We start from the raw sequence: 24,385 nt of genomic DNA on the forward strand, positions 1-24,385 counted from the left end.
CCACATCCATCTGCAGGTGAAGGCAGGCATCAAATCTGTGTCTCCATCAACCTAGCTAACACTGCCAATCCACCCTGGTGATTTCCCTGAGACACTGCCCCACCCAAATCACATACAAGCCTGAACCAATTTCAGCAGCTTTTCCACACAAGCAGCCAGCCTCAGCCCAAGCTGCAGACATTCCTAAAAATCTCCCCAAAATCCTCAAAGCCCAAACAAGCAGCAGCTGGCTTCAGCACGCCCAGTGCCCCTTGCTTTGCAGCTCCAAGCCAGCCACAGGTGGCATCAGATCATAGCACAGCCTCTCCCAGGTACTTTCAAACCCAGCACAGGCAGCTACCAACCACAAATCACTTTACAGCTCTTACCAGGTGGTCCCCTGCCAGGTAAAGAAACAGCTGGCCTTAACCTGCTCCAGAGCCCCTCCCAAAAGCCCCCAGCATAACCCAAAGCAGACTGGCCAGGAGCAGAGTAGAGCTGTCTAGTCAGAGAGGGGCCTGGCCCCAGACCCACCTGGCCCCAGGAATGCCTCACAGCTCTGATGTTTTTACAGTTACGCTGTTACCACAACTGAACTGTTTTGCACTAAATAAAGTTTCTTCTTCACATACCCCAAGTTGAGGATTCCTGGTGTTGAATTGGCACCAACTACCATCAGTTGACAATACGAATAGGGGGGAAAATAAAACAGGGACTTCTGGTTTCAGAAAATGGAATAGCCCCATTTCTCCCAAGTCCTCCCTCCTATAAAATCCTGAAAAGAGTTCCGACTGCTGAGTGGCAGATGACTGATTCCCTCATCTCAAAGTCTTGGCTCCAAATTTTCCTTTTTAAAATTGCACTATTCAATCCCCGGCTCAGCTCTACTTTCTCCATAGCACATATTACCTTATAACACACTATACCATTTATTTATCAAAATTATGTATTGTTTCCCCCACCAGTATTTAACATCCAAAGTGATTTCTTTAAGCGTCTTGAACAGTTCCTAGAACACAGTAAGGCCTCAAATGTTTGCTAAACTAATGAACTTCAAGAGGAAGATGGAGATGCCGAACGGCATATATTCGGTTCAGAATATTTTTACAGGTAAAAGACGAAATTACAGGTGATATTTACGTTCTTTCCCCCCAGTAGCACATTAACAAAATGAAAAACACTTTAATGGGCAGCCCTAAAATAATTCTTACCCGTTTGTAATTTTAAAAATAATAACAACGTGAATGAACTCTCAAAGAACAGTTAAAAGCAATCAGCTGGAAGCTGCAACCCGACCTCCGCACAGCGCCGCTAGAAGTCCCGGGAGGGGCACCGGAAGTGTGAGCGGAAGTGGCCGTGACCCGCCCGGGGCTTTCTGGGACTTGTAGTTTAGCGCCCTCCGCCGGCCGAGACGCGGGTCACTGTCGGAACCCTGCGCTTGCGGGCAGTGGATTCACGTGGGAGGTGAGCTGCCTCTGGCTGCTGGCGCCTCCCACGGGGAGGCATCGGGCAGTGGGGATGTGGGAGCACGCGAGGAGGCGCCGGGCCTCGGGGACCCGAAAGTCTGGCTGGGCGGCTGTGGGCGGGCGCGCGACCTGGGACGTGCAGTCTGAGGCTGCACGAGCTTCCCGGCGCTGCGACCGCCGCTGTGGCCCCGAGCCGCCCCGAGCCGGAGCCCCGGCCTGAGCGGGTCTGGGGGCGTCGTAGTTCCCTTTTCCGCGCAGGTGACTGGCCTTCTGTCAGGGAGCTTCAGGGTGGACGTTAGGCAGCCGAGAGGGGCTCCTGTGAGGGACCCAGGGTTCTGTCCTCTCTAAAAGGTTGCATCTGAGCCCCTGCACCCCAGGCATGAGTCAGGTCGAGGAAGGCGTCGCAGGCAACCAAAATCCATCCCGAGAGGCGACACATCCAACCCGAGAGCTCCTACTGCTCCAGTTACAACTTGAGGGCCGAAAACGGACACGTCTTGGCGCTGCGCGGTGCCGCGGAATGTGCCCTGAGGGGAGGGGGCTCGGCCTGTTTGACCCAAGCCCCGGGGGACAGGGGAGGGAGGTGTGGGGAGCGGGAGGGCAGCGCAGGAGAGGGTCTCCCACAGTGGCAGGAGCTGAGGGACTTTTCCCCACTGTCTTGTGCACTGACTAGTCCTGCAAGGCGGACTTGATTTTCATGGCTTTTTCTTTCTTGCTAGCTCTAGCTTTCCAGAACTCTGTCCGGACCGGAGGGAACGACCAAGGTCCAGGTGAGTTGGGTTTCTTCTCTGAAAATGCTGTCTCCTGAGAATGTAAGTAGCCTTTCTTTCTTGGGACAGAGGAAGGACATCAGCAGTAAGTGGCTATCCGAGGTCAGGTCCTGTCTGTTTGGTGTCGTTTTTCACTTTGTTGTCAGACTTCAGTGTGAGGCATATAGTATTTTATAAATATGGGTGTAGTAACATTAATATGCTAAGGCAATATAGCTATCAGATGACGTTGCCAGGGTCTGCACAGGTCTCTGCTGCCTTTAAATTATACATCAGTTTTCATTAAACTACCCTGCTTCCTGAACTTGGCCCACTCCCCAGAGCACTGGGCTCTGCGCTTTTATTGAAGCACAGCATCTTTGCTGGTCCTGTCTGTCAAAACCTGCCTTTTCCTTCTAGACATTTCGCTCCCAATGAAAGTCGTTCAGAGCTGTTACATGTTCAATCTGGTGATAAGTGGTCTCAGGAAAACCAACTCACTCCCAGAAATACTTGTCAACCAAGCTGTGTATTAGAATTATTTTTAAGAATCAAGGTTCCTAGGCCCCGCCACCACCAAACCTACTAAAAAAAAGAATTTCACTTTTTTTTTTAACCTCATCGATCTTTGTACATCCACAGATTTGTTGCATTTATTCCAGCTCCCTCAGAATTAGAGCTCTCCTCTGGAAAAGTGACGGCACCAAGGCAGAGAGGGGGCTGGCTGACCCCTTCCATTGAAAACATTCTCTGATCCTAAGTCCCAATCTTGAGGTCAGATATTTCTCTACTTGCTTGATGTGAGAATTTGTGAGGTGGGTAAAATATTCACCTTTTATGCTCTGACTGCTTTGTTCTCTTTACACAGACAAATGATTTCTCATTTGTCTCTATAAAACCATTTCTGGAAAGTTACCCCAAGATCGCCACTTAGAATCAGAGAATGTTTTCAATGGAAGGGGTCAGCCAGCCCCCTCTCTGCCTTGGTGCCATCACCTTTACAGAGGAGAGCTCTAATTCTGAGGGAGCTGGAAGGAAGCACCATGTCCTTTGTTGCAGAGCCAGAAGTAAACCTCATGTTTTCTAACACCAGGTTGTTTCTTCTCTGTAACTAAACAGGACATCACACCAGAAATCATTTTAACAAAATATCAGGCTGGATTTTAAGGAAAAAAATAATTGGTTCTTAACCAAAACCATCTTTTTGTTTGACGAATGTAGTCCTCACATACACAGGAAGAGACTGAACTCCTATAAAAATTGCTTTGTTTAGAGAACAGTAAACTGCCTCAAGGTACTGACAGTGCCATCGCTGTGCCTTGACAAGTAATTGAGGACTTCAAGGGAGGTTAGCATGAGCAGTAACACCCTGTGCTCTCTGTATTTTCCTTCCTTTTCTACCTGTTTCCAAGTGGAGGTTATTTTTTCACTGCCAATAAAGTTGTAGATTGCTAATATAATAAAATTTTGAGATTCTGGTATATATTAATAACTGTTTGAAAGAAAGAACTTCATCACACCAATACTTGATGAGTGTTTTTATTTACCAGACATTATCCTTGAGTCTGCTGAAAGGCAGCAGTTTCAATTTAACCATCCCTTCCTCTGTACCTTGGGTAAGTCACTTCACCATTATGAACCTTCGTTTTCTCATCTGAAAATGAGAGTGCTGAGTTTGATGATCTCGAGGTTTTCTTTTACTTGGAGCATTTGATTATCCTTTTAAATTGAATGTGAATTTGTAACTACCATTTAAATTCTGAATCAGTTGTGCTAGTTGCTGAGAATCTTATAGCCAATTTGGGAGACAGATTTAATAGCTATAGTAGAGGTATGTGAAAGATTCTGTGAGCTGTTGGAGGAGGAGGAGGCATCTATCTAACTCATCCTCATGCTTCAGGAAATAGGTTGTTGATTGCCCTGAAACTGAAAGGAGTTCCAAAACAGATGAGAGAAGTGTAAGTCAGGGCAGAAGCAATGTGGGAAGGGCTATTCTAGAGTATGATGCCGTGATGACTACAGGTAATCCAGTGTGACTACCGCTCCTGTCCACCTCCTGCCTTGTGCATTTCTCTCCTGCCCCCTGCAAAGTAAATTGTCAGACCCAGCAAGAAAGGGCTTTGGAAAGGAAGTTGAAAGCCACATGATGTATGTAGTTTGGAGGAGTTTGACATTTGTTGGTAGGAGGTGGGTGGTGGGAAGAACAGGAAACTACTGGTACCAGGACTTGACCTTCCACCTTGGCCCTCAGGATACTGAGTCCACTTTCCCAGAGTAAGCATGAGTCCTGCCTTGGGGTGACTCATACACTCCACTGATACCAGGGGAGACTCTTCATTACTCAGGGTCTTTTAGTCCCAACTTTGTCTTGCTTTAACAGGACCACTATTTTCTTTCTCTTTTTCCTTTCCCCTGTCACACTGATTCCTTTCATTTGGTCCACTGTCATACCATTTCTCATCTTCAAATTTTCAAGCTACTACAAAGTTTATAGTCCATCAGCATAACCTTTTCATTCTCAGCACAGAATTCTCCCCACTACTTCATCTGGGATTTTTTAAAATTACTAAACCTATTGAAAAATGGCAAAATTTGTATTTGAAGACTTGGTAAGGAGTTATTGTGGTTTAGGTAAGAAATGAAGGCCTTACCTAGGACTGTGGCAATAGGAATAAAGAAGAGATAACACATCGGACAGAGATTTAGGAGACAGCATTGAAAAGATCTGAAGTTATCTGAATATTGTTGAGGTAGGAAAGGTGTCTTAGACAATCCAGACAACAGGATAGAAGATGGATAAAATATAAAAGGGAGAAAGATAATTGATGGACGAATCTCAGAGGGGAAGAAAGGATTTGATCTGAAATGCATGGGAAGAGGTTAGCCTTGGACAGAAAGAAACCTTTTTTCTCTGAGGTCAAGAAGATGTCTGGTTGAGAGGAGTGGCTAATACTGCTTGATATTTGCCTGGCCCTGTTGTACTAAAGGGTACATTCATGTCACTCTTGGACAACAACCTCCACTTCCACTTCTTTGTCCCACCTTTGCGCAGGGGCTTGCAGGCTTCTCTAGCCCAATCTCATCCCTCTTTCTTAGCCCCAATGGAGACCTGTGACCTTGGAGAGAAACTGCCACTTGCCTCATTAGCACCTTCTCCACTGGTGACTAATAGAGTATGGTGAAGTCATTTTGGGGGTAGGTGGGTGGGGAAGGCTGGTCGTCCTCAGTTTCCTGAGGAAGGAGTAGGTGGTGCCCGGCTAAGATGTGAGCTCTTCTGAAGGCCCCGGGCGCTTCCCTAGCGCAGAGTTGCGTTGCTCCTGTGGCCTTCACTGGGCTCTCGGTTGTTTCGTGTATATTCCGTCCTCTGCTTTTCAGCATGTGGCCCGTCGACGGGTGGCAGCCGGCAAACAGCTTGTTGCCAGTATACAAAGACTTAAGTGTTGCCGGTGGAAACCGGATTCTTTCACAGAGTCGCAGGAGATGCATTTCGGGGACTTGAGCATAGTGGTAACATTTATTGGAGCAAAACAAAGGGCTGCCCCCAGCTGCCCGATGTCTTATTCACAACCGGGTCCACCTGCTGCAGAAGCAGCCCTGGGCCACCATGAGGATCAAGACGCAGAGCTGCGCCGCCTGCACCCCGGGCTCCACCGCGCGGCGGCTCCGCTCCTGGCGGCACCTGCCTGCGTGTCGTCCCCAAATGCACACCCGCAGCGAGGCCTGCCCTGGCCACAGCCCAGCGCTGCTCTTCAGCTCGCAGGGCTGCTAAAAGCGGAGAGAACGCCCCAGCACAAACGAACAAAGCTCTGGCCTTTAAGCCTCCCCTGTATTTCCTCGGGTTTGGGAGAGAATAGGTGAGCTTTCAAACTAACCAATCATCTTCCTAGTTCTTTAGGGGCTTGTAGTGGGCCCGCCCCCTAACCAGTTCCTTTCCTGGATCTTCCGGGGTTCCATGCCCTTATCCTAGCTGGTCTTTTTCCTGGACTAGTCACCTCCCCTTTATGTTTGCCATATTGGCTTTTACTGCTCATGCCTCAAAGGAGAAGGCTCTCCCCCTGCGCCATCTTGGCTTCGACTGCGCATGCCTCACTAGAAGGCGCTCCCCCTGCGCCATCTTGGCTTCGACTGCGCATGCCTCACTAGAAGGTGCTCCCCTGCGCCATCTTGGCTTCCACTGCGCATGCCTCAGTAGAAGGCGCTCCCCTGCGCCATCTTGGCTTCCACTGCGCATGCCTCACTAGAAGGTGTTCCCCCTGCGCCATCTTGGTTTCTGGGCAGGCCCAGTTTCTCCCTGCCCCTGGTAGTGTGGGGAGTGACGGGCTGCTCCCTGGGGGGTTGGCAAGCCGGGCCTTCCTCCTGCTCAGGGTGAGAAAGGGATGCCGATCCCCTGGGTGGGGCAACGCAGCTTTCCCCTTGAGTGTCTGGAGCTGTTGCGTCCTAGTCCGTCAGACTCGGCCAGTTTAGCGCCCTTCTCTTGTCAATAACTAGCTGCCTACGCTAGCGTAAGATTGTTGGAAGCTTGTATCTGTTAAATCTAGTAATTTTAAAAATTGGTGTTGGTATTTCATGTCTTTTTATTGTATTTTACGAAACTATTGGTCTGTGACACATTAGAAATTTTTTAAAAGAAAGTGGTCCTTCAGAGGCGGCTTGAAAAGGGTCGGTCCGTGGGAGGCCCCTGCGGAGCCCGGCTCCCCGCAGAGGTGACCGCGCGTTAGCGCCTCGGAGGCGCGGGGCCCTGGCCAGGCCGAAGGACCGGCCGAGGGCGAACCAGGCCGCCTCTCTGTTCTTAGGGGACTTCTATTCTGATGGGAAGAGAGAGGCATTAAATAAGAAAGCAAATAAGTAAGAAACAGGTAAGATAGTAGTGCGCAGGGATTAAAACTGGGAGAAGTGTTAGTTTGGGGCGTGTCTCGTATATTTGCCATAGCCATCTTTGCCGCAAGCGTTTTCACACACAAGGTATTAGCCGTAAAGTGATTTTGCCATTAAAAAAAGAAATAGCCCTGATTTTGCTCAATGGTTAGAGCATCCGCCAGCACCACTAAAGGGTCCGTGGTTCATTCCCCCCAAGGACACGGACCTCGGTTGCCGGTGGATCCTTGCTGGTCCAGATGAGAGCCAGAGGCAACCAATCCGTGTGTCCCTCACACCCGTGTTTCTCTCTCTCCCTTTCTCCCTTACACTCTCTCTGAAAGCAGTGGAAAAAATATCCTCTGGTGAGGGTTTTTAAAATAATAAACAAATAAATAATAAAAAGATATAGCCTGGCCAGCGTGGCTCAATGGCTGAGCATTGACCTGTGATCTAGGAGATCAAGGTTCAATTCCCAGTCAGGGCACTTGCCGGTGTTGCCGCTGGATCCCCAGCAGGGGGCGGGCAGGAGGCAGCCGATCAACCACTGTCTCTCATCATTGATGTTTCTCTCTCTCTCCCTCTCCCTTCCTCTCTCTCTGAAATCAATAAAAACACTATTCTAAAGAAAGACAATCACAAAAAGTAAAAAAGGGACATTAAAAAAGGCATAAAATTTAAAAGATTTTATTATGAAATACAAAATATTCCGATACATTTTAAAGTATGTGTAGATTCATGGGAATACTGCTCAAATAACTGATTTTATTTTGTGGATTGTACCTTAGCACTTGTCTTTATTTTGTGAGAAACGTTTAACTCTGCACCCTCTACAAGAGACCCCTTGGCCTCTTCTCTTCCCCTTGTACTGTGTTTAAAAAAGAAATCATGGCCCTGGCCAGATAGCTCAGTTGGTTAGAACATCTCCCAATATGGTTGTGGGTTCAATCCCAGGTCAGGGCATATCTAGAAATCAACCAATGAATGCATAAATAAATGGAACAACAAATCCCCCTCCTCCCTCCCTCCCTCCCTCCTTCCCTCCCTCTCTCTCAAAATCAGTTTTAAAAAAATAAGAAATAAACTCTTAGGGCCAATCATTGTCATCTGAAAGAAATGCTCCCTACTTTAAGTGCACCACCACATCTACTCATCACTATAGACCATTATGAGGACTAGCTAAGATGTATATATAATATAAAAATGGGAGTAACTGAGAATTTTGTCAGTGGAGAAGCAAAACCAATTAAGTCTCCCGAAGGTTGTTGCTTTGTCATGGAGAAATGAAACCAAACAAACCAAAAAATCAACCAACCAGTTACTTATTTTTTTTATGGCAGAATTGCCTTACAGCCAATGAGTTATGCTCGGATAATGTTTGCAATAAAAACGCTTGTGGCATCGATGCTACAGCAAAAGTACCTAGAACAGGTTTTTTGGGTGCCACTGTGAATGAGATGGTCAAGGAAATGCTTCTCAGAGGAGATGGCAGTTCATCTGAGACCTGAATAAGGAACCAGGCATGTGAAAGGTGTGAAAAAAGAACATTCTGGGGAAAGGACAATTTGCAAATTCCTTAAGTTGGGATATTTGATGTGGTCAGGGATCTGCCCCATAAGGGAGGAGTGACTCCAAGCTGGAGAATTGACAGGACCTCAGTCTGTAAAGCCTTGCAGGCCAGGATGAAGAGTTGATTTTACTCAATGTCCATTGAAAAGCCATTGGAGGTTGTCATGCCTAACGTGGTGTGTGTGTGTGTGTGTGTTTAAAATATGTTTTTATTGATTGCAGAGAGAGGAAGGAGAGATAGAAACATCGATGAGAAACATTGATCAGCTGCCTCCTGTATGCCCCCTACTGGGGATCCAGACAGCAACTCTGAGCATAGTGCCCTGACTGTGAATAGAACGGGGGACCTCCTAGTGCACCAGACCACACCCAACCAACTGAGCTACACTGGCAGGCTCGTGTGTGTTTTTAAAGATCACCCTGCCCGCCCAGCCGGGCGTGGCTCAGCGGTTGAGCATCGACCTAAGATCCAGGAGATGGGTGTTCTATTCCCAGTCAGGGCACATGCCCAGGTTGCGGGCTCAATCAATGGCTCTCTCATCATTGATGTTTCTCTCTCTCTCCCTCTCCTTTCCTCTCTCTGAAATCAATAAAGATATATTTAAAAAAAAAAAAAAGATCACCCTGCCCATCTGACATGGCTCAGTGGTTGAGCATTGACCTATAATTCAGGAGACTGAATAGTGAAATGGCCCTGATATGGTTATTGAGTGTGAAATGAGACAGATCATTGGGACTACAGAGGTTAAAAAATGTAGGTTAAGAAGGTTAGGATGTTGGGTAAATTGTTCTCGTGTTTGTTGAAGTTGTCTGGATAATAGTAGTAGAAATAGGGGTAGAAAGCACAACTCAGCAAGGACCATGAGATGACAATGACATGGAAAGATTAAGTAGCTGAATAGCTTGAGCTTAAGTGAGTTGTTGGCAGGAGAGGCAGGATTTGGAAGGAAGTAGCAAAGTAGATGAGAAAGGAGTGAGTTTCCAATAAAACTTGATTTGGATCCCTCAGACCCCTGCACTGCAATTTCTTCTATACCCTTTTCACCTTTCCAGGTGCTCCCAACCTCACCTTCCTTCCAGGGCATTTGTGCAGATGGTTGTCAGTTAAGGAGAAATGTGCTTAATGTTTTAGGAACCAGGGACATTCGAGGATTTCTCTGTGGACTTGACTGTGGAGGAGTGGGGTCCCCTGGACCCTGCTCAGAGGAAGCTGCACTGACCTGTGATGCTGAACTACAGCCACTTGGTCTCAGTGGGTAAGAACATGATTGTTGAAGTCTTTGTTTCTTCAATTTTAAATAGTGATGGAGTCCCAGGAGTTGTGGCTCTGGAATCAGTTTCCAAATTTTATTTGGAACAAAAGGATGTTTCTGATTATTCTAAGGAGCTAAAGACCTTTACTTGGTAAGAATTGGGAAATGGTAGCTTTACTGAGTTGCTTGAGAAACCATACTTGGTCCATCCCTGATAAGCCAGAATTTGGAACTGATTTGCTTTCTGCACAGTTATACAACCCCTGTGTGTTTCCCAGATATGATATTTCAGTTGCAGCAAGTTGAAGATAATTATATAATGAAGAACAAACTCCAAAGGAATCAGTGAGGCATGGCAAATTACAAATCTAGGCTAATCCATGAAAAAGGAGTCCCTTCTTAAATGTTTCAGGAGTTCTCTTTGAAGTTCTCTGGTCTGTGGAGAAAGCTGAGGCTTCAAGGATAAATTCAACAAACTGATCTACCTGTATCTACTCACTTACTCTCCCTTCTACCTTTTCAGAAAGTTGCGGTCTTTCTCATTCACCTTCTTATGGGTACTCATCTCCCACGTTTTCCCCACATTGGTATTGTACCATCTTTGCTTGGACTTTATTTTCATTAAAAATCCTCCTGTCCTGCAATATTTAGTTTCCTTCTTTTCTTACACATTCAGAGATTCATCCATCTCCCCTTCTGAATATAAGACAATATTGTGGTGAGACAAAATCCCATGTCCTTGAGATAGATAGGAGTATAATTGATACAGTTTTGCTCAAAAACCTTTTGACTGCTTGAAGCAAAGAGCCTTAAACATTTTTTTAAATTTATCTTTATTGTTGCAAGTATTACAAATGTCCCCTTTTTTACCCCATTGATCCCCTCCACCCTGTACCCCTCCCCCCAGGCCTTCACCACACTATTGTCTGTATCCACGGGTTATGCATATATACATATAAGCTCTTAGGTTAATCTCTCCCCACCCACTCCCCCATCCCCACCTTCCCTCTGAGATCCTTCAGCCTGTTCCATGCTTCTGTGTCTCTGGATCTGTTTTGTTCATCAGTTTATTTTGTTCATTATATTCCACATATGAGTAAGATGATGTTATCCTTGTCTTTCTCTGACTGACATATTTCACTTAGCGTAATCCTTTCCAGGTCCCACCATGCTGTCTCAAAGGGTAAGCAATTCTTCGTTATAACAGCTGCATAGTATTCCATGGTATAAATGTCCGAGAAGATACTTGATATGATTTCAGTCTTCCTGAACTTGTAGAGACTTGTTTTTTGTGTCCTAACATGTGGTCTATCTTTGAGAATGTCCAGTGTACACTTAAGGAGAATGCATATTCTGCAGTACTGGGGGGAAATGTTCTGTAAATGTCAATGAAATCCATCTGATCTAGTGTGTCATTTAGAATCACTGTTTTCTTTTTGGTTTTGTGTCTGGAAGATCTATCCAATAAGATCAGTGGGGTGTTAAAGACCTCTACTATGACTGTATTGCTGTCGATATCTGCTTTAAAGTCCTCCAGAATTTTTTTTGTTTGTTTTTCAGCCTTTATGAATCTTTTGTTCTGAGGTGGGTCTCTTGTAGACAGCATATATATTGGTCTTGTTTTTTTATCCATTCAGCTACCCTATGTCCTTTGATTGGAGCATTTAATCCATTTATATTTAAGGTTATTAATGATACGTATTTATCTATTGCCATTTTATTTCTTTATGCCTATGTTTCTCTTTCTATCTCAACTTCTAATTACAGCAGTCCCTTTAACATTTCTTGCAATGTTGGTTTGGTGGTGATAAGCTATTTTAGCCTTTTTTTTCCTGTCTGGAAAGCTCTTTATTTCGCCATTTATTTTGAATGATAGCCTTGCTGGATAGAGTAGTCTTGGTTTCAGATCCTTGTTTTGCATTACCTTGAATACTTCATGCCATTCCCTTCTGGCCTGTAGAGTTTCTGATGAGAAATCATCTGACAGCCTTATGGGAGCTCCTTTGTAGGTAACAGCTTGCTTTTCTCTTGCTGCCTTTAAGATTCTCTTCGTTCTGAATTTTTAGCATTTTATGATGTGTCTGGGCATGGGCTTCTTTGGGTTCTTCTTGCTTGGGACTCTCTGTGCCTCCTGAACTTGTGTGACTTTTTCCTTCACCAGGTTAGGGAAGTTTTCTGCCATTATTTCTTCAGGCAGGTTCTCTAACCCTTGCTTACTTTCAGCCTCTTCTGGCATTCCTGTGATGCAAATATTGTTACATTTCATGCTGTCCCACAGCTCTCTTAGACTTTCCTCCTGTTTTTTGTTTTTTCTTTTTGGATCTCTGAGTGATTTTTTTACCCTGTCTTCTAATTCACTAATCTGATACTCAGCTTCCTCTAATCTGCTATTTTTTCCTTCCAGTGTTAGTTCTATCATGTCATTCTTAATTTCATTCATAGTTTCCTTTTTTTTCTCATGTTGTCGAGTATCCTTATGATCAGTATTCTGAACTCTATGTCTGATAGATTGCTTATCTCCATTTCACTTAGCTCTTCTTCTGGGGAATTCTTTTGTTCTTTCATATGGGGCTTGTTTTTTTGTCTCCCCATTTTGGCTGCCTGTTTGGCTACCTATGTATTAGGTAGATCTTCTAGGACTCAGTCTTTTGGACAGTCTCTGGTGCAGGCCAATGTCAAACACTGTTTGTGACTGCCCTTGAATACCCTGTTTGAAGTGTTCTGCACTCCACAGCTTGTGGTTCCCTCTGCTGAGGCTGGGTGTGTTTGAACAGGACCAAAATATGCACCAGGGTCTGCTTTTCCAATACCTGGGTCCAGAAGCAAATGAGGCAAAGACTCAAAGCACCCACAGGTTGATGGTTATCTGTCTCTTATTGAGCCTCAGGGTGTAGGAACTCCATGGGGGGGTGAGAGGTTTTCCAACAGGGTGGGGCAATGCCCCCCCGCCGGCAAAAGCTGCTTGGAAGATAAATGTCTGCCTGAGAAAGATGTCCTTTGCAGTATGGGGGAATGACTCAGCACAGGGATCCAGATGGCCGCCCTCTGATCTGTATTCCCCTAGCCAGCACCCCTGGATTCTCCTCACACAGCTCTAGTCCATTCTGCCCTCCCTCCACCAGAGCCCAAGGTAAGTGGCTGCACATATGTGAAAAACTTTGTTCATTGGCCCTTTAAGAGGGTGCCTGCATTTCCAGCCATCTCTCCCTGGCAGACAAAACCCTGCTGCTTTTCACAGCCAGACGTTATGTGGACACCTTTCTCACTTCTGGTGCTCTGGGTTGGGGAGCCCAGTTTGGGGTTTAGACCCCAGAGTTCTCAGCTGAGCTATCCCTCTGAACCTTCAGCTGCTGCCTATGGGAGCCCAGCCAGCCCTCTCACACCTCCACTCTTCCTACAAGTCTCTGTGAGGTCTCCGCTTTACCTCCTTAGTAATGAGGGTGCTCTCCAGCTTGTCTTCAGTTACAGCTGATTATTCAGGACTTATATTTCTGTTGTATTCCAGTTTGATCCTATGAGAGTGTCAGTGTAGCTCCACTCAATCTGCCACCGTCTTGAAATCCCCCCAAGCCTTAAACATTTTTGATGAAATAATTCATTTTAGGTATCTACCCTAAGGAATTAATCAGTAACTCCGACTGAAATTTTTGAACACTCATTATAGGATTATTTAATATGTGAAAAAATTACTCACCAAATATATCAGATGGACTTGGTTATACAAATTATAGTGGATCATACAAGAGAAAAAGATGTGGCTATTAAAATATATACTGATAATTTTTTAATTTTTATTTTTATTGAGTTTATTGGGGCAACATTGGTTAATAAAATTATATAGGTTTCAGGTGTACAGTTCTATAATATATCATCCATATAATGTATTGTGTGTTCACCGCCCCAAGTCAAGTGTCCTTCCATCACAATTTATTTCCCCTTTACCTTCTTCTACCTTCCCCCACCCCCTTTTCTTTCTGGCAGTCACCATACCATTCTCTGTCTATGAGTTTTTAGGTTGTGGTTTTTTTTTGCTTACGCCCTTCACCTTTTTTACCCTGCCCTCCAATCCCCTCCCCTCCGACAGCTATCAGTCTGTTCTTTTTATCTATGAGTCTGTTTCTATTTTGTTTGTTAGTTTATTTTGTTCATTAGATTGCACATATAAGTAAAATCATAGGGTATCTGTCTTTCACTGTCTGACTTATTTCACTCAGCAGGGAAGAAATATTTCTTACAGTCTTGTGAAAGAGGTATTAAGTAAACAATATATTACTATAAATTGATAAATCTTGCAAAGGATTGACATTGCACTCTGAGAAAGGCATGGGGTGGGATGAGGGTGATGTGTTTAGTGTTGAGTTTCAGGGAAAGCCTGTGAAGTCACATTTAAACTGAGGCCCAAATCATTAATAGGCATTAAACAGGTTACTGTTTAGGGGAAGAATATTCCAGGCAGACAGATGTGCAAGGAAAGGCCTGAAACTTGGAGGAAGCAGTGAGGCTAGAATAGAGGGAGCACCTGGGAAAAACAGAATGGGAAGAGGTGGTGAGGAGGGCCTGGCTCATTTGTAGCATTGAAGCATTGGTAAAAAGTGTGGGTTCATGTGACATTCAGTGGGAAGCCAGTGGACCAACAGAGTGGTATGATGTGATTTACCCAGTACCACTAGGACTGCTCTGTAGAGAGTGGTTTACAGAGGGGCGAACATGAAGTAGGATATGTGTCTCCAGTTTCAAGCTCTGCTCTTAGTTTTCCTTTTTAATTGATATAAAATTGAATAATATTTTATATGCAAGATTTTTTTAAAATCTCAAAAATTCAGAGAACACAAGTGTAATATGAAATGAAATCACCAATAATTGTTGATCCTGTTTTTTCTAGGTACTCCATATATATGTGGGGTATATTACAAATATATTTGTTAAAATTTTATGAGATTATATTGTATATATTTTTCAACTAGCTATTTTGTGCAATATTGTAGAGATCTTTGTTATGTCACATTAACTCCCTGTAAAACAGGACCTTTCTTCTCAATGTCATCATTTTCTTCCAATATTACATACTCATTCTTAGTATTTTAAAAACTAATATTACAAGGTTTTATTGCTACTTATACAACCTACCATTAACACAGTCCTGCCCACTGATTTTCATACACCTATCACTCCTGCAGCCATTTCCAAGTATTGTGCAGCAAGAATGTTGGCAGTGTCCTTTGACCATTTAATAATTTTGACTGTTCCAAACTACACTGTTTTACTTTTATTATTTTTTCCTTTTCCTTTTTGCCATTACTTTTAAACTTTGTAAACAAAGTAATACATTCACCTAGGTAAAGCAAATTGTATGGGAAGGCTTATAATAAAAACCAGTCTCCCTGCTCTGCTGCTCCTCATGCCACATGGTGTGGCTTCTTAGAGCCACTCAGTTTTAATCCTTTAAGTTGTTTCTTGTTGTATTTGCCTTTTTATTTCCAAGTTATTTCCAAGCTTATGCAGCTACTTCTTTTTTAAAAAGGAAGCATTAAAAGGTGCACAAATGTCACTTGTCAGTTATACCTAAATAAAGCTTTTTAAAAAGTAGAACAAGGATATTAGAGAAAGGTGGGAAATAAATTATGCATGAGTAGCAAAGAAAAGTAAAATTTCCAAGTATACTAAATGTTTTTAAATCATTAAAGTTATACTGTAAAAATAAAAAATAAGATGCACAGTGAAAACTTGTCTTTCATGTCCCCAGCTCCACTCTACCCAGGCTCTTCTGGTCAGTTATTATCACAGACCATCTGCAATGCGTAAATCTTGTGTAAATATCATTTCACAGCTGTGCCTGGAAATCAGAAGAAGGAAACCCCCAACTGAAATGTTGAGTGCATACATTTGTGATTTTGATAGGTAATTGTCAAAATGTCCTTGTTGGCTGGTTGGGGGGGTGATACCAATTTACACTCACAAGCTTGAAGACACACTCTTCAGGCTTTACGGTCTTGCCAGTGTAACAGGTAGAAATTGGACCCTCAGTATAGTTTTAATTTGAATTTATTATGTTATGATATACTGCTATTTTTCAATTTAATATTTGATATTTTCTAATATCAAATATTAGACTTCCTTAAAAGGATGAAGATTTAGGGGTTTTTAGGGGTTTCTTTGTTTTTTTACTTAACCCTCACCAAAGATATGTTTATTGATTTTAGAGAGAGGGGAAGGGAGGGAGAAAGAGAAACATCAATCAGTTGCCTCCCCTAAGTGCCCTGATACCGCTACCTAGGTATGTGCCCTGACCAGGAATTGAATCTGCATCCTGTCAGTATATAGAATGACATTCCAACCAACTGAGCCACACTGGCCAGGGCCAAGATTTAGCTTTTACATTACTTTCCCAACATGCTTATTTTCGCAAGAATTTATCAGTCGCATCAGTGATTAGTGCTTACATTGCTTTGACTTCATAATTCTTATTTCCTGCAGAGTCAAGTAGTATATACTATACTATGATTACAGTTCCTTTTTTTTCTTTCTTAAAGCTAATACTTGTTTTTTTTAAATATATTTTACTGGGGGGGCTCCATTCTGTTTTATAAGGTTTGGGTTAATTTAGTTAATTATTATTATTTATGTATCAACAATTGACTTCAACTTAATTTTCTGTTTTATTGACTTCTTTGCTCATTGCTATTTCTTGTTTCATGAAGTAATTTTATTTATTTATTTTTTTTGGAGAGGGAGGAAGATACATTGATCAGTTGCCTCCCAAATGGGCCAAACCAAAACCTAGGTATGTGCCCTTGACCGGGAATCAAACCCGCAGCCTTCTGGTGCACAAGACGATGCTCCAACCCACTGAGCCACACCAGCCAGGGCTCGTGAAATAATTTTTAAAACTTTTTTGCTATCGTATGTTTCTGAGTGATTATTTCAGTAGTAGTTTAAATCCTTTCTTGTCTGCAAAAGTGTCTATCTATTCCTCCCACTGAAATGGTTGATTAGAATAGAATACTAATTTCACAAACACTTTTCCTCCAAAATTAGAAGATATTTTTCAGTTATCTTCAGGTGTCCACTATTGCTGATTAATAATTCAATGTCATTATAATTCTCATTTATGTGCATATAACCTAGCTTTTCTGTCTGGATGCTTTTAGCATTTTCTGGGATTTCTTTTTTCCTTGAAGTCCTGAGATATCATATACCATTTTTAGCATTCAGTGGGCCCTGAATCTTGAGTTCTAAGAAGCATTTTGTTTGTTTTTTGTTATTTCATGATTGTTTCTTTCCCTTCATTCTATCTACTATATTCATAGAACTCCTACAAGATGGGTGTTTACTTTAATCTTTCCATTTGTCCTTTTATTCTGCATTCTAGATGAACCCCTCAATTTTCCATCTTAGCCGTGTATTCGTTGTGCTATTTAGCCCATCTAGATTGCAGGCCTTAGACTCAGACTGCCTGACACTTGGTTACTTAACCATTACAACCTTGGTTTCCTTGTTTGTAGAATGGGCGTCCTATTAGTTTTCTCACATAAGATTGTGCAACTAGTGCCTGAATGCTTCAAAGGGGTATAGTAGATCTTATATTTCAATCCTTTTATCAATTTAAAGGAATTCTGATTATTTTTCATAGCAATATGTTTATATCTTATTATGTTGTTTATCCATATGTGATACCCTCTCAGACTTCTCTGGGATTTTAATTATGTACCTTTTTTTAAAAATTTTATTTTATAATTATGTACCTTATAAATTCTGTTTCCTCCATCCACTATTTCTTGAGTTTGTGCAACTCTTTATGGAAATTAGTTTCTGCTTTTTTTGTCTGCTTACATTTTTTTATTGTCTCAGAAGTTCTAGACCCATGTATCTCACTTCCGACTGAACAGTAAGAAGATTCCACCAGCACCACAAATTAAACATTAGAGTTGTCATCTGTCCTCCTTCTCCACTCCAGCTTTTTCCTTTTGCATTCTCTGTCTCAGTACATAGTACCCCTAAAGCTAGTCAGTCAAGCAAGGAACTTGGGGGTCATGCTTGGTGCCTCCTTTCCCTTCTAGTTGGTTATCACGTGACTTAGAATGTCTCTCTCCCACTCTCCATAACCATCATCCTTACAACTTTTCTTCTAATTTGCTACAGTAGTTTTCACTCTACCTAAAGTCTTGCTCAAGTCAATTGTTTCATTCCCAATTGAAATCCTTAATAACTTTAAATCCCTAAGGGTTTTAGCCCTAAGTCCTTAGTAGTGCACACCAAGCTCTTTGTTCTGGCTCCTGCCTTCCTCTCCAAGGCGTACTTTTTACCACTGTTGCCTGCTTTATGTTCTTCACAAGAAGCTCTTTATAGTTTTCCTGAACATGTCATATTTTCTCTCCATCTTCCACTTTTTTGTTTTCCTTAAATTTGACCGAGGTTTGGGTTGAATGCCCTTACTCTGTGCTCCCATGCCTGGTTGTGCCTGCATCTACTGTTGCACTGATATGGTGTCACCATCGTTGATATATTTGTCTGTCTTCCCAGTAGGCTTTAGCTTATTAAGTAAAAAGATTTTTCCTTCTTTCTTGTATCCCCAGCATCTCTTTAAGTGGATTACCAATTAAATGCAAATTTACTTAAAATAAAATGAAGTGAAATGAAATGAAATGTAATTTGTGGCAAGGATTTGGGATTCTTAGACTTCTGCAGAGTTAGAGGAGGAATACTTTTATTGGCTGTGCTTAAAAGCACAGACAAGATTTCTGTCTTGCCCGGCCGGGTGTGGCTCAGCGGTTGAGCGTCGAACTAGGATCCAGGCGATCAGGGTTCGATTCCCGGTCAGGGCATATGCCAGGGTTGTGGTCTCGATCAATGACTCTCTCATCATTGATGTTTCTATCTCTCTCTCTCTCCCTCTCCTTTCTTCTCTCTGAAATCAATAAAGATATATTAAAAAAAAAAAAGATTTCTGTCTTGTGTACAAAGCCTTCTCTCTGACATTAACCCAAAGGACAAGATTGAACTTTTTCCTGGTTACTAAGTCTTCTGGTCTTAGGCACTCTAGCTCTGAAATCTTGAAATCTATCCTTTGTTTTTATCACTGAATTTTCTTTGTTTCCTAGGAGACTTGAATGAAAATTCTTTGGAGAATCTTCAAGAGAAAGAACTTAGGGATCTATTACATGAAGAGCTTTTCTGCTGGCTAACTTGGGAAGAGATGGCCAGTACCGTAACTGGGAGTCAGGATTACATTGCCAATCTTCAAGGAGAAGTGTACAGGGGCCCTCAACTAGATCTTTCCCCTGGTCAAAAGTGGGGAGAAGCACCTTCTCACATTTCCAGAAACAAGAGCAGTGGTGTGACACTTCAAAGTGATGATTTCAAAAACATGGAAAGTGAAGAATATTTGTCTTTGAAAGTTCCGAGCCAAATTGCCACACAGGTCTCCTCAGGGATATTTTGTAAGAATGAGCCCCAGGATCCTCAGGAAAGCAAAAGTCTGTTTGTAACTGGAGAAAGCACTGAGAGAAAAGTGTTAGGAGGGAAAAGTCCTCCCATAGACCACTGTTCAGAGACCCTTCATATTAAACTTGTGTCTGATGTAATAGAACTGGTCTCACCATTGTTCAGTGGTGAAGCAATTTGCCAGAATAGCCAACGGAAAGAATCCTTGGATCCCTTTGACTGTAACCGTAACAACATTTATGGTTGGAAATCACGGGTGATCAGTCATCAGAGAGCTCATACAGAAGAGCATCCCTGTAACCATTATGATTGTGGCAAAATACTTAATACCAGCTCAAACAGTCATCCACGTGAGAAAATACACACTGCAGAGAAACAATACCGATGCAGTTGGTGTAGTAAGGACTTCAGTGAGAGCTCAGAGCTACTACTTCATCAGAGAGACCACAAAGAAGAAAAGCCCTACAAATGTGAGCAGTGTGGGAAGGGCTTCGCGAGGAGCTCGAGTCTCCTCATCCATCAAGCTATCCACACTGATGAGAAACCTTATAAGTGTGACAAGTGTGGGAAGGGCTTCACAAGGAGTTCAAGTCTGCTCATTCATCACGCAGTCCATACAGGAGAGAAACCTTATAAATGTGACAAGTGTGGGAAGGGCTTTAGTCAGAGCTCCAAACTGCACATCCACCAGAGAGTGCACACTGGCGAGAAGCCCTATGAGTGTGGAGAGTGTGGAATGAGCTTCAGTCAGCGCTCTAACCTGCACATCCACCAGCGAGTCCACACAGGAGAGAGGCCCTACAAATGTGGAGAGTGTGGGAAGGGCTTCAGTCAGAGTTCGAACCTTCACATTCACAGGTGCATACACACGGGGGAGAAGCCTTACCAGTGCTATGAGTGTGGGAAAGGCTTCAGCCAGAGCTCAGATCTCCGCATTCATCACAGAGTTCACACTGGGGAGAAGCCCTATCACTGTGGCAAGTGTGGGAAGGGATTTAGCCAGAGCTCCAAACTCCTCATCCACCAGAGAGTACATACAGGAGAAAAGCCCTATGAATGCAGCAAGTGTGGGAAGGGCTTCAGCCAGAGCTCCAACCTCCACATCCACCAGCGGGTTCACAGGAAAGATCCCTGTTAACAAGCTCTTTAATTATATGCTCGTACTCTGTAAAAGCTTAAATATTTTTAACATCATTCTTACCTTTATATTCGGTGAAGAAAGATAATGAGTTATTAAAATATGTTCCTTCACTGAAAATCATTCATTTAAAGTGTTTAAGTGCCAAGAACTTTGTTATGCTATACAATGAATTACTTGTTCTAGTTCCTTAGATGGGTAGAGTGAAAATATCTGTACACTGTAGTTCAGCCAGTGTTACTAGAACTATATACCCTACCCAACATTTATAACTGCAAGGACATTACATTTATCCAAGCACAACATGTTTCCCTTTGTTCTCACAATCTCTGAGAAATGAGAACACTGATTTCTCTTCAAATCATGTGCCTTGTATTTGTCATATTTCTTTCCAGCCTGAGTAGCCCTGAATAAACTATAATTGTATAATATATTGGTTTTAAGCCAAGGGGTGCTTGGCTTAATCATGATGGACATATAATGGGCATGGAAATTTGTTGTATTTATTGCAAAAATGTACAACAGTCTATGGCCACACAACAAGAAGGTGGAGAAGAGCTCCTTGTGTAGTACAACCCATACACCATTTTAGGGGATGTTGAAACCCCCCTTCCCACAAAGCAGCAGCTCAGGAGCATGAATACTGTAGTTCTTTTCCATCAATGTGGCTAGCCTATTGAGGTTCTTCCAGATCTCACCACTTCATATGACTCACCCAAATTAAAGCTAAGTAGGTTACATACCATCTTGAAACATTTCAAATGAAATTGAAACATATTTAAGTAAATTCAGTTCTTCTCTCAACACTTTCCTCTCATTTCCTTCATTTTCTTGATCACCTATGTTGTATACTAAGCAAAACAAATGAGTCAGGAGAGAAAGTTTCTGATATTTGTCCCTTCCGGCTTACCTTGTTTTAACATTTGATTTACCTCAAAAAAAAGTTGTTTTTTGCAGCTTCTCTAGCCTCTTTAGACCTCACTATAGACATATTTATAAAATTATTTTTATATTTGGCTAAAAGCACTTCATACAAAAATAGCTATATAAAAATGTTTAAACCATATTTGGAGAACACCTTTGGGAAGAAAAGGCCTAAAATATTCATTATATCATGTATAATTAACTTGGGATGTGGGTGGGGTTGGCTGTGGAGCTAGGACACCTGAAAAAGCTAGGCATTCATCCTCTAGGAGTTAATAGAGGAAGCTCATGCAACAGTTCAGAGTGGAGAAGGGATTGTAAATACGTAACTAAATCAGAAGTTACTACTACAACGAGCTCTTAAATCAGCCCTGAATTTCTAAATGGTGGTTAATGACTCCTCAAGCAGTGCTCCAGAGGCTGCCCAGTGTTCCATGCCTTTTTCTCCAATGACTAGTATCCATATGTGAAAAATGTCAGGGATAATATGGGTGCTTTACTTATTAGCCTGAGAAGGTGAGATTGTAACTGTTATATCTAGTCAAAGGTAACCTGACACAGTTAACTGGACAGAGAACAGGGAAGTTATACATTAATTTAAGGGAAGCATACCTAATCTCTAATAAGGAATGAAGGAGGGTGACAGATTAAGACATTTACCTTACTTCAAGAGGTAGTCCAGAATACCTGACCAGCCTAGAGCAGTCCAGATGGAATGATTAAAGTTATGACTGAGCTTTTATACCCAAGGTCTCAAGTGGGTATAAAATAGCCTATTTTTCCAGATTTCCTTTTATACATACCTGAAGTTATCAATGTCTTTAACTATGTTTAGTTTTTACTGTTCTCTTTTAAGCATTACCTTCCTTAATACAACTGAAATGTGATCCATGCTTGGGGAACATTTCACTGATTATGGGAAGGAAGTCTGGGGAAAACAATTATATATTTTTTTTAATTTTTATTTTTTAAATATATCTATTGATTTCAGAGAGGGGAAGAGAGAGAGAAACACCGGTGATGAGAGAGTCATTGATCGGCTGCCTCCTGCATGCCCCTGACTGGGGATCGAGCCCGCAACCCAGGCATGTGCCCTGACCAGGAATCAAACCCCGATCACCTGGATCCTAGGTCAACGCTCAACCGCTGAGCCACACCCAGCTGAGCAAAACCAATATATTTTAAAAAGAGGGACTCATGCATGAAAATGCAGAAAACAACAGGATATGTCACATTTCGTCAGATCTTAAGATGCCATGGATTGTGAGAAAGGAAAAAAAAACACTTCTGGTGGATTTTTTATTAGAATTGCTGAAAATTCATTCCTTTTCAGAGTTCAAGGGTTACCCTAGGCTTGATGCTTTACCAGTACTTGTTGATCTTCAATAGGACCTTTGGGTATCTTGTTATCAGAGAAATGAGTGTATAATCTTTCTCTGTTGCTAGTGGGAGTGGGGTTCTTGGGCTGCCGCTGGAATAAGCATTTCCGGAGGCCCCCACGGGAGGATATGTGGTAGAAGCTTTATTTGCGTGGAGTTACATTCCTGAGGTTCCCAAATCCCATTTCCCTAATCCAGCCCTGGAAGAGGTGCAGCTGGGGATTCAGCAGAGCTAGAGGCAAAGCCAGAGTCCAAAGTTCCCATTCCATGGTGCAGCTGCGTCCGATTTAGCATTAAGCTAGTTGTAATCCATTAGTCCACTGCATGTGGGATCCACATGGGCCGTGTGGGCAAATGCACAAGCGTGAGAGTCCCGCAGTCAGGAATGTAAGAGCATGAACCAAGAGGCAAGAGAGCAAACTCCGTTGTTTAGGAGCTTAAGTATCACATATGCCCAGTATGCAGTGGCCACACCTACTCTGGCCTATGATTTGTTTCCAGGTGTGACTGACAGGAAAGTACCTTCCCCGTGTCACCCAGACCTTATTGGGCATGCGCCTATTCTGTCCAGTCCCTTCCCCGAGGTTATGCAGGGAACAGACCTGGAGAATGTTAAACCAGCTTCCTGGCAAAGCTGCACAAATGGCATGCCCATAACGTGGCCTTCCCTTTGCTCCTTTCCAGTCATTCCTAACTAGTTAATTACAACAGTATCAGTATATTCGATTGATAATTCACTAATTTAGCAAAGATCTAGATTACAGATTATTTGTTGAGTACTTGAAACAAGCTCTTACAATTCTTAGGTGACCAATGAGGCAGTAAAGTGTACTCAGTGTCTGGCAGCAGCCAAGATCCCTTGAAAGTCCCACAACATTACAGTCTCCTGGCACCCACACCCCACTCCATGTCCCAATCTGTTACCATAATATACTCAAAGATGAGAGAAGAGAATACCTTTAAAAATATATTTTATGAAAAAGAATAATTAGCCATCATGGATATTAAAAATGTCAAAATCTGGAAAAAAGTGTTCACAATATTAAGAAAGTAGCAGAACAGAGGGAAATTGGTAGTGAGGTGGTTAGCTGGGAGAACCAAAGACCTCAAGTGCAGTGCAAATAAAAGAGTAGGTGTGATCTTTAGTTTCAAGAGTCTGGGCTATAATTTCTAACAGCCAACTACTGAATGTACTGGAAGGAGAAAAAGAATAAATTTGGGGTAATACTCTTAGAATAGCAGTACTCCAAACGTGAGAAAACTCTGAGTCCATAGATTGTATGTATTGCTGTATGACTAAGGAGGGTATATAGAACTCAGATGACTTGAACATACTGGGAATATAAACAGTCAAGTTAAGGCAAGGGTGCCTTATGATGTCTCATAAAATTTGATAATTTGATTATAAGGAACTCCTTTGTAATATTCTTGGTTATAATTCTTAATTATAATAAAAACTCTTACAATTAACCAATAACACTGTTTTACTTGTTTGCGGTAGGAGGTATATTTACAGAGTATGGAAGCTGAATTTCACCTGATGTTGATACCTTTTCATATCTAACCCACTGCCTATGGCTTTAATTATGATCAACAGAACCAATAAAATAATGGCTTTTAATGCCTTGTGGTT

General features: G+C 42.6%; 1 protein-coding gene across 8 annotated transcripts; it reads left to right on the top strand.

Moving 5' to 3' along the window:
- Positions 1-1,374: 1,374 nt before the first annotated feature.
- Positions 1,375-21,451, top strand: ZNF239 (zinc finger protein 239). Of its 8 annotated transcripts, none has more exons than XM_016206994.2 (4): positions 1,375-1,443; positions 2,165-2,215; positions 3,745-3,810; positions 18,969-21,451. In XM_016206994.2, the coding sequence occupies exon 4, from the start codon at positions 19,064-19,066 to the stop codon at positions 20,447-20,449; it is 1,386 nt and encodes a 461-aa protein (XP_016062480.2). In that variant the 5' UTR covers positions 1,375-1,443; positions 2,165-2,215; positions 3,745-3,810; positions 18,969-19,063; the 3' UTR covers positions 20,450-21,451. The 8 variants fall into 8 exon arrangements, with proteins under 8 accessions (XP_016062480.2, XP_016062475.2, XP_087680405.1 ...); XM_087824279.1 differs by lacking the exon at positions 3,745-3,810 and adding an exon at positions 15,698-15,768 and having other exon boundaries at positions 1,419-1,443; XM_016206992.2 differs by lacking the exon at positions 1,375-1,443 and adding an exon at positions 1,584-1,703.
- Positions 21,452-24,385: the final 2,934 nt, after the last annotated feature.

Source organism: Miniopterus natalensis, chromosome 14, assembly GCF_054644295.1.
Source record: "Miniopterus natalensis isolate mMinNat1 chromosome 14, mMinNat1.hap1, whole genome shotgun sequence".
NCBI lineage: Eukaryota > Metazoa > Chordata > Mammalia > Chiroptera > Miniopteridae > Miniopterus > Miniopterus natalensis.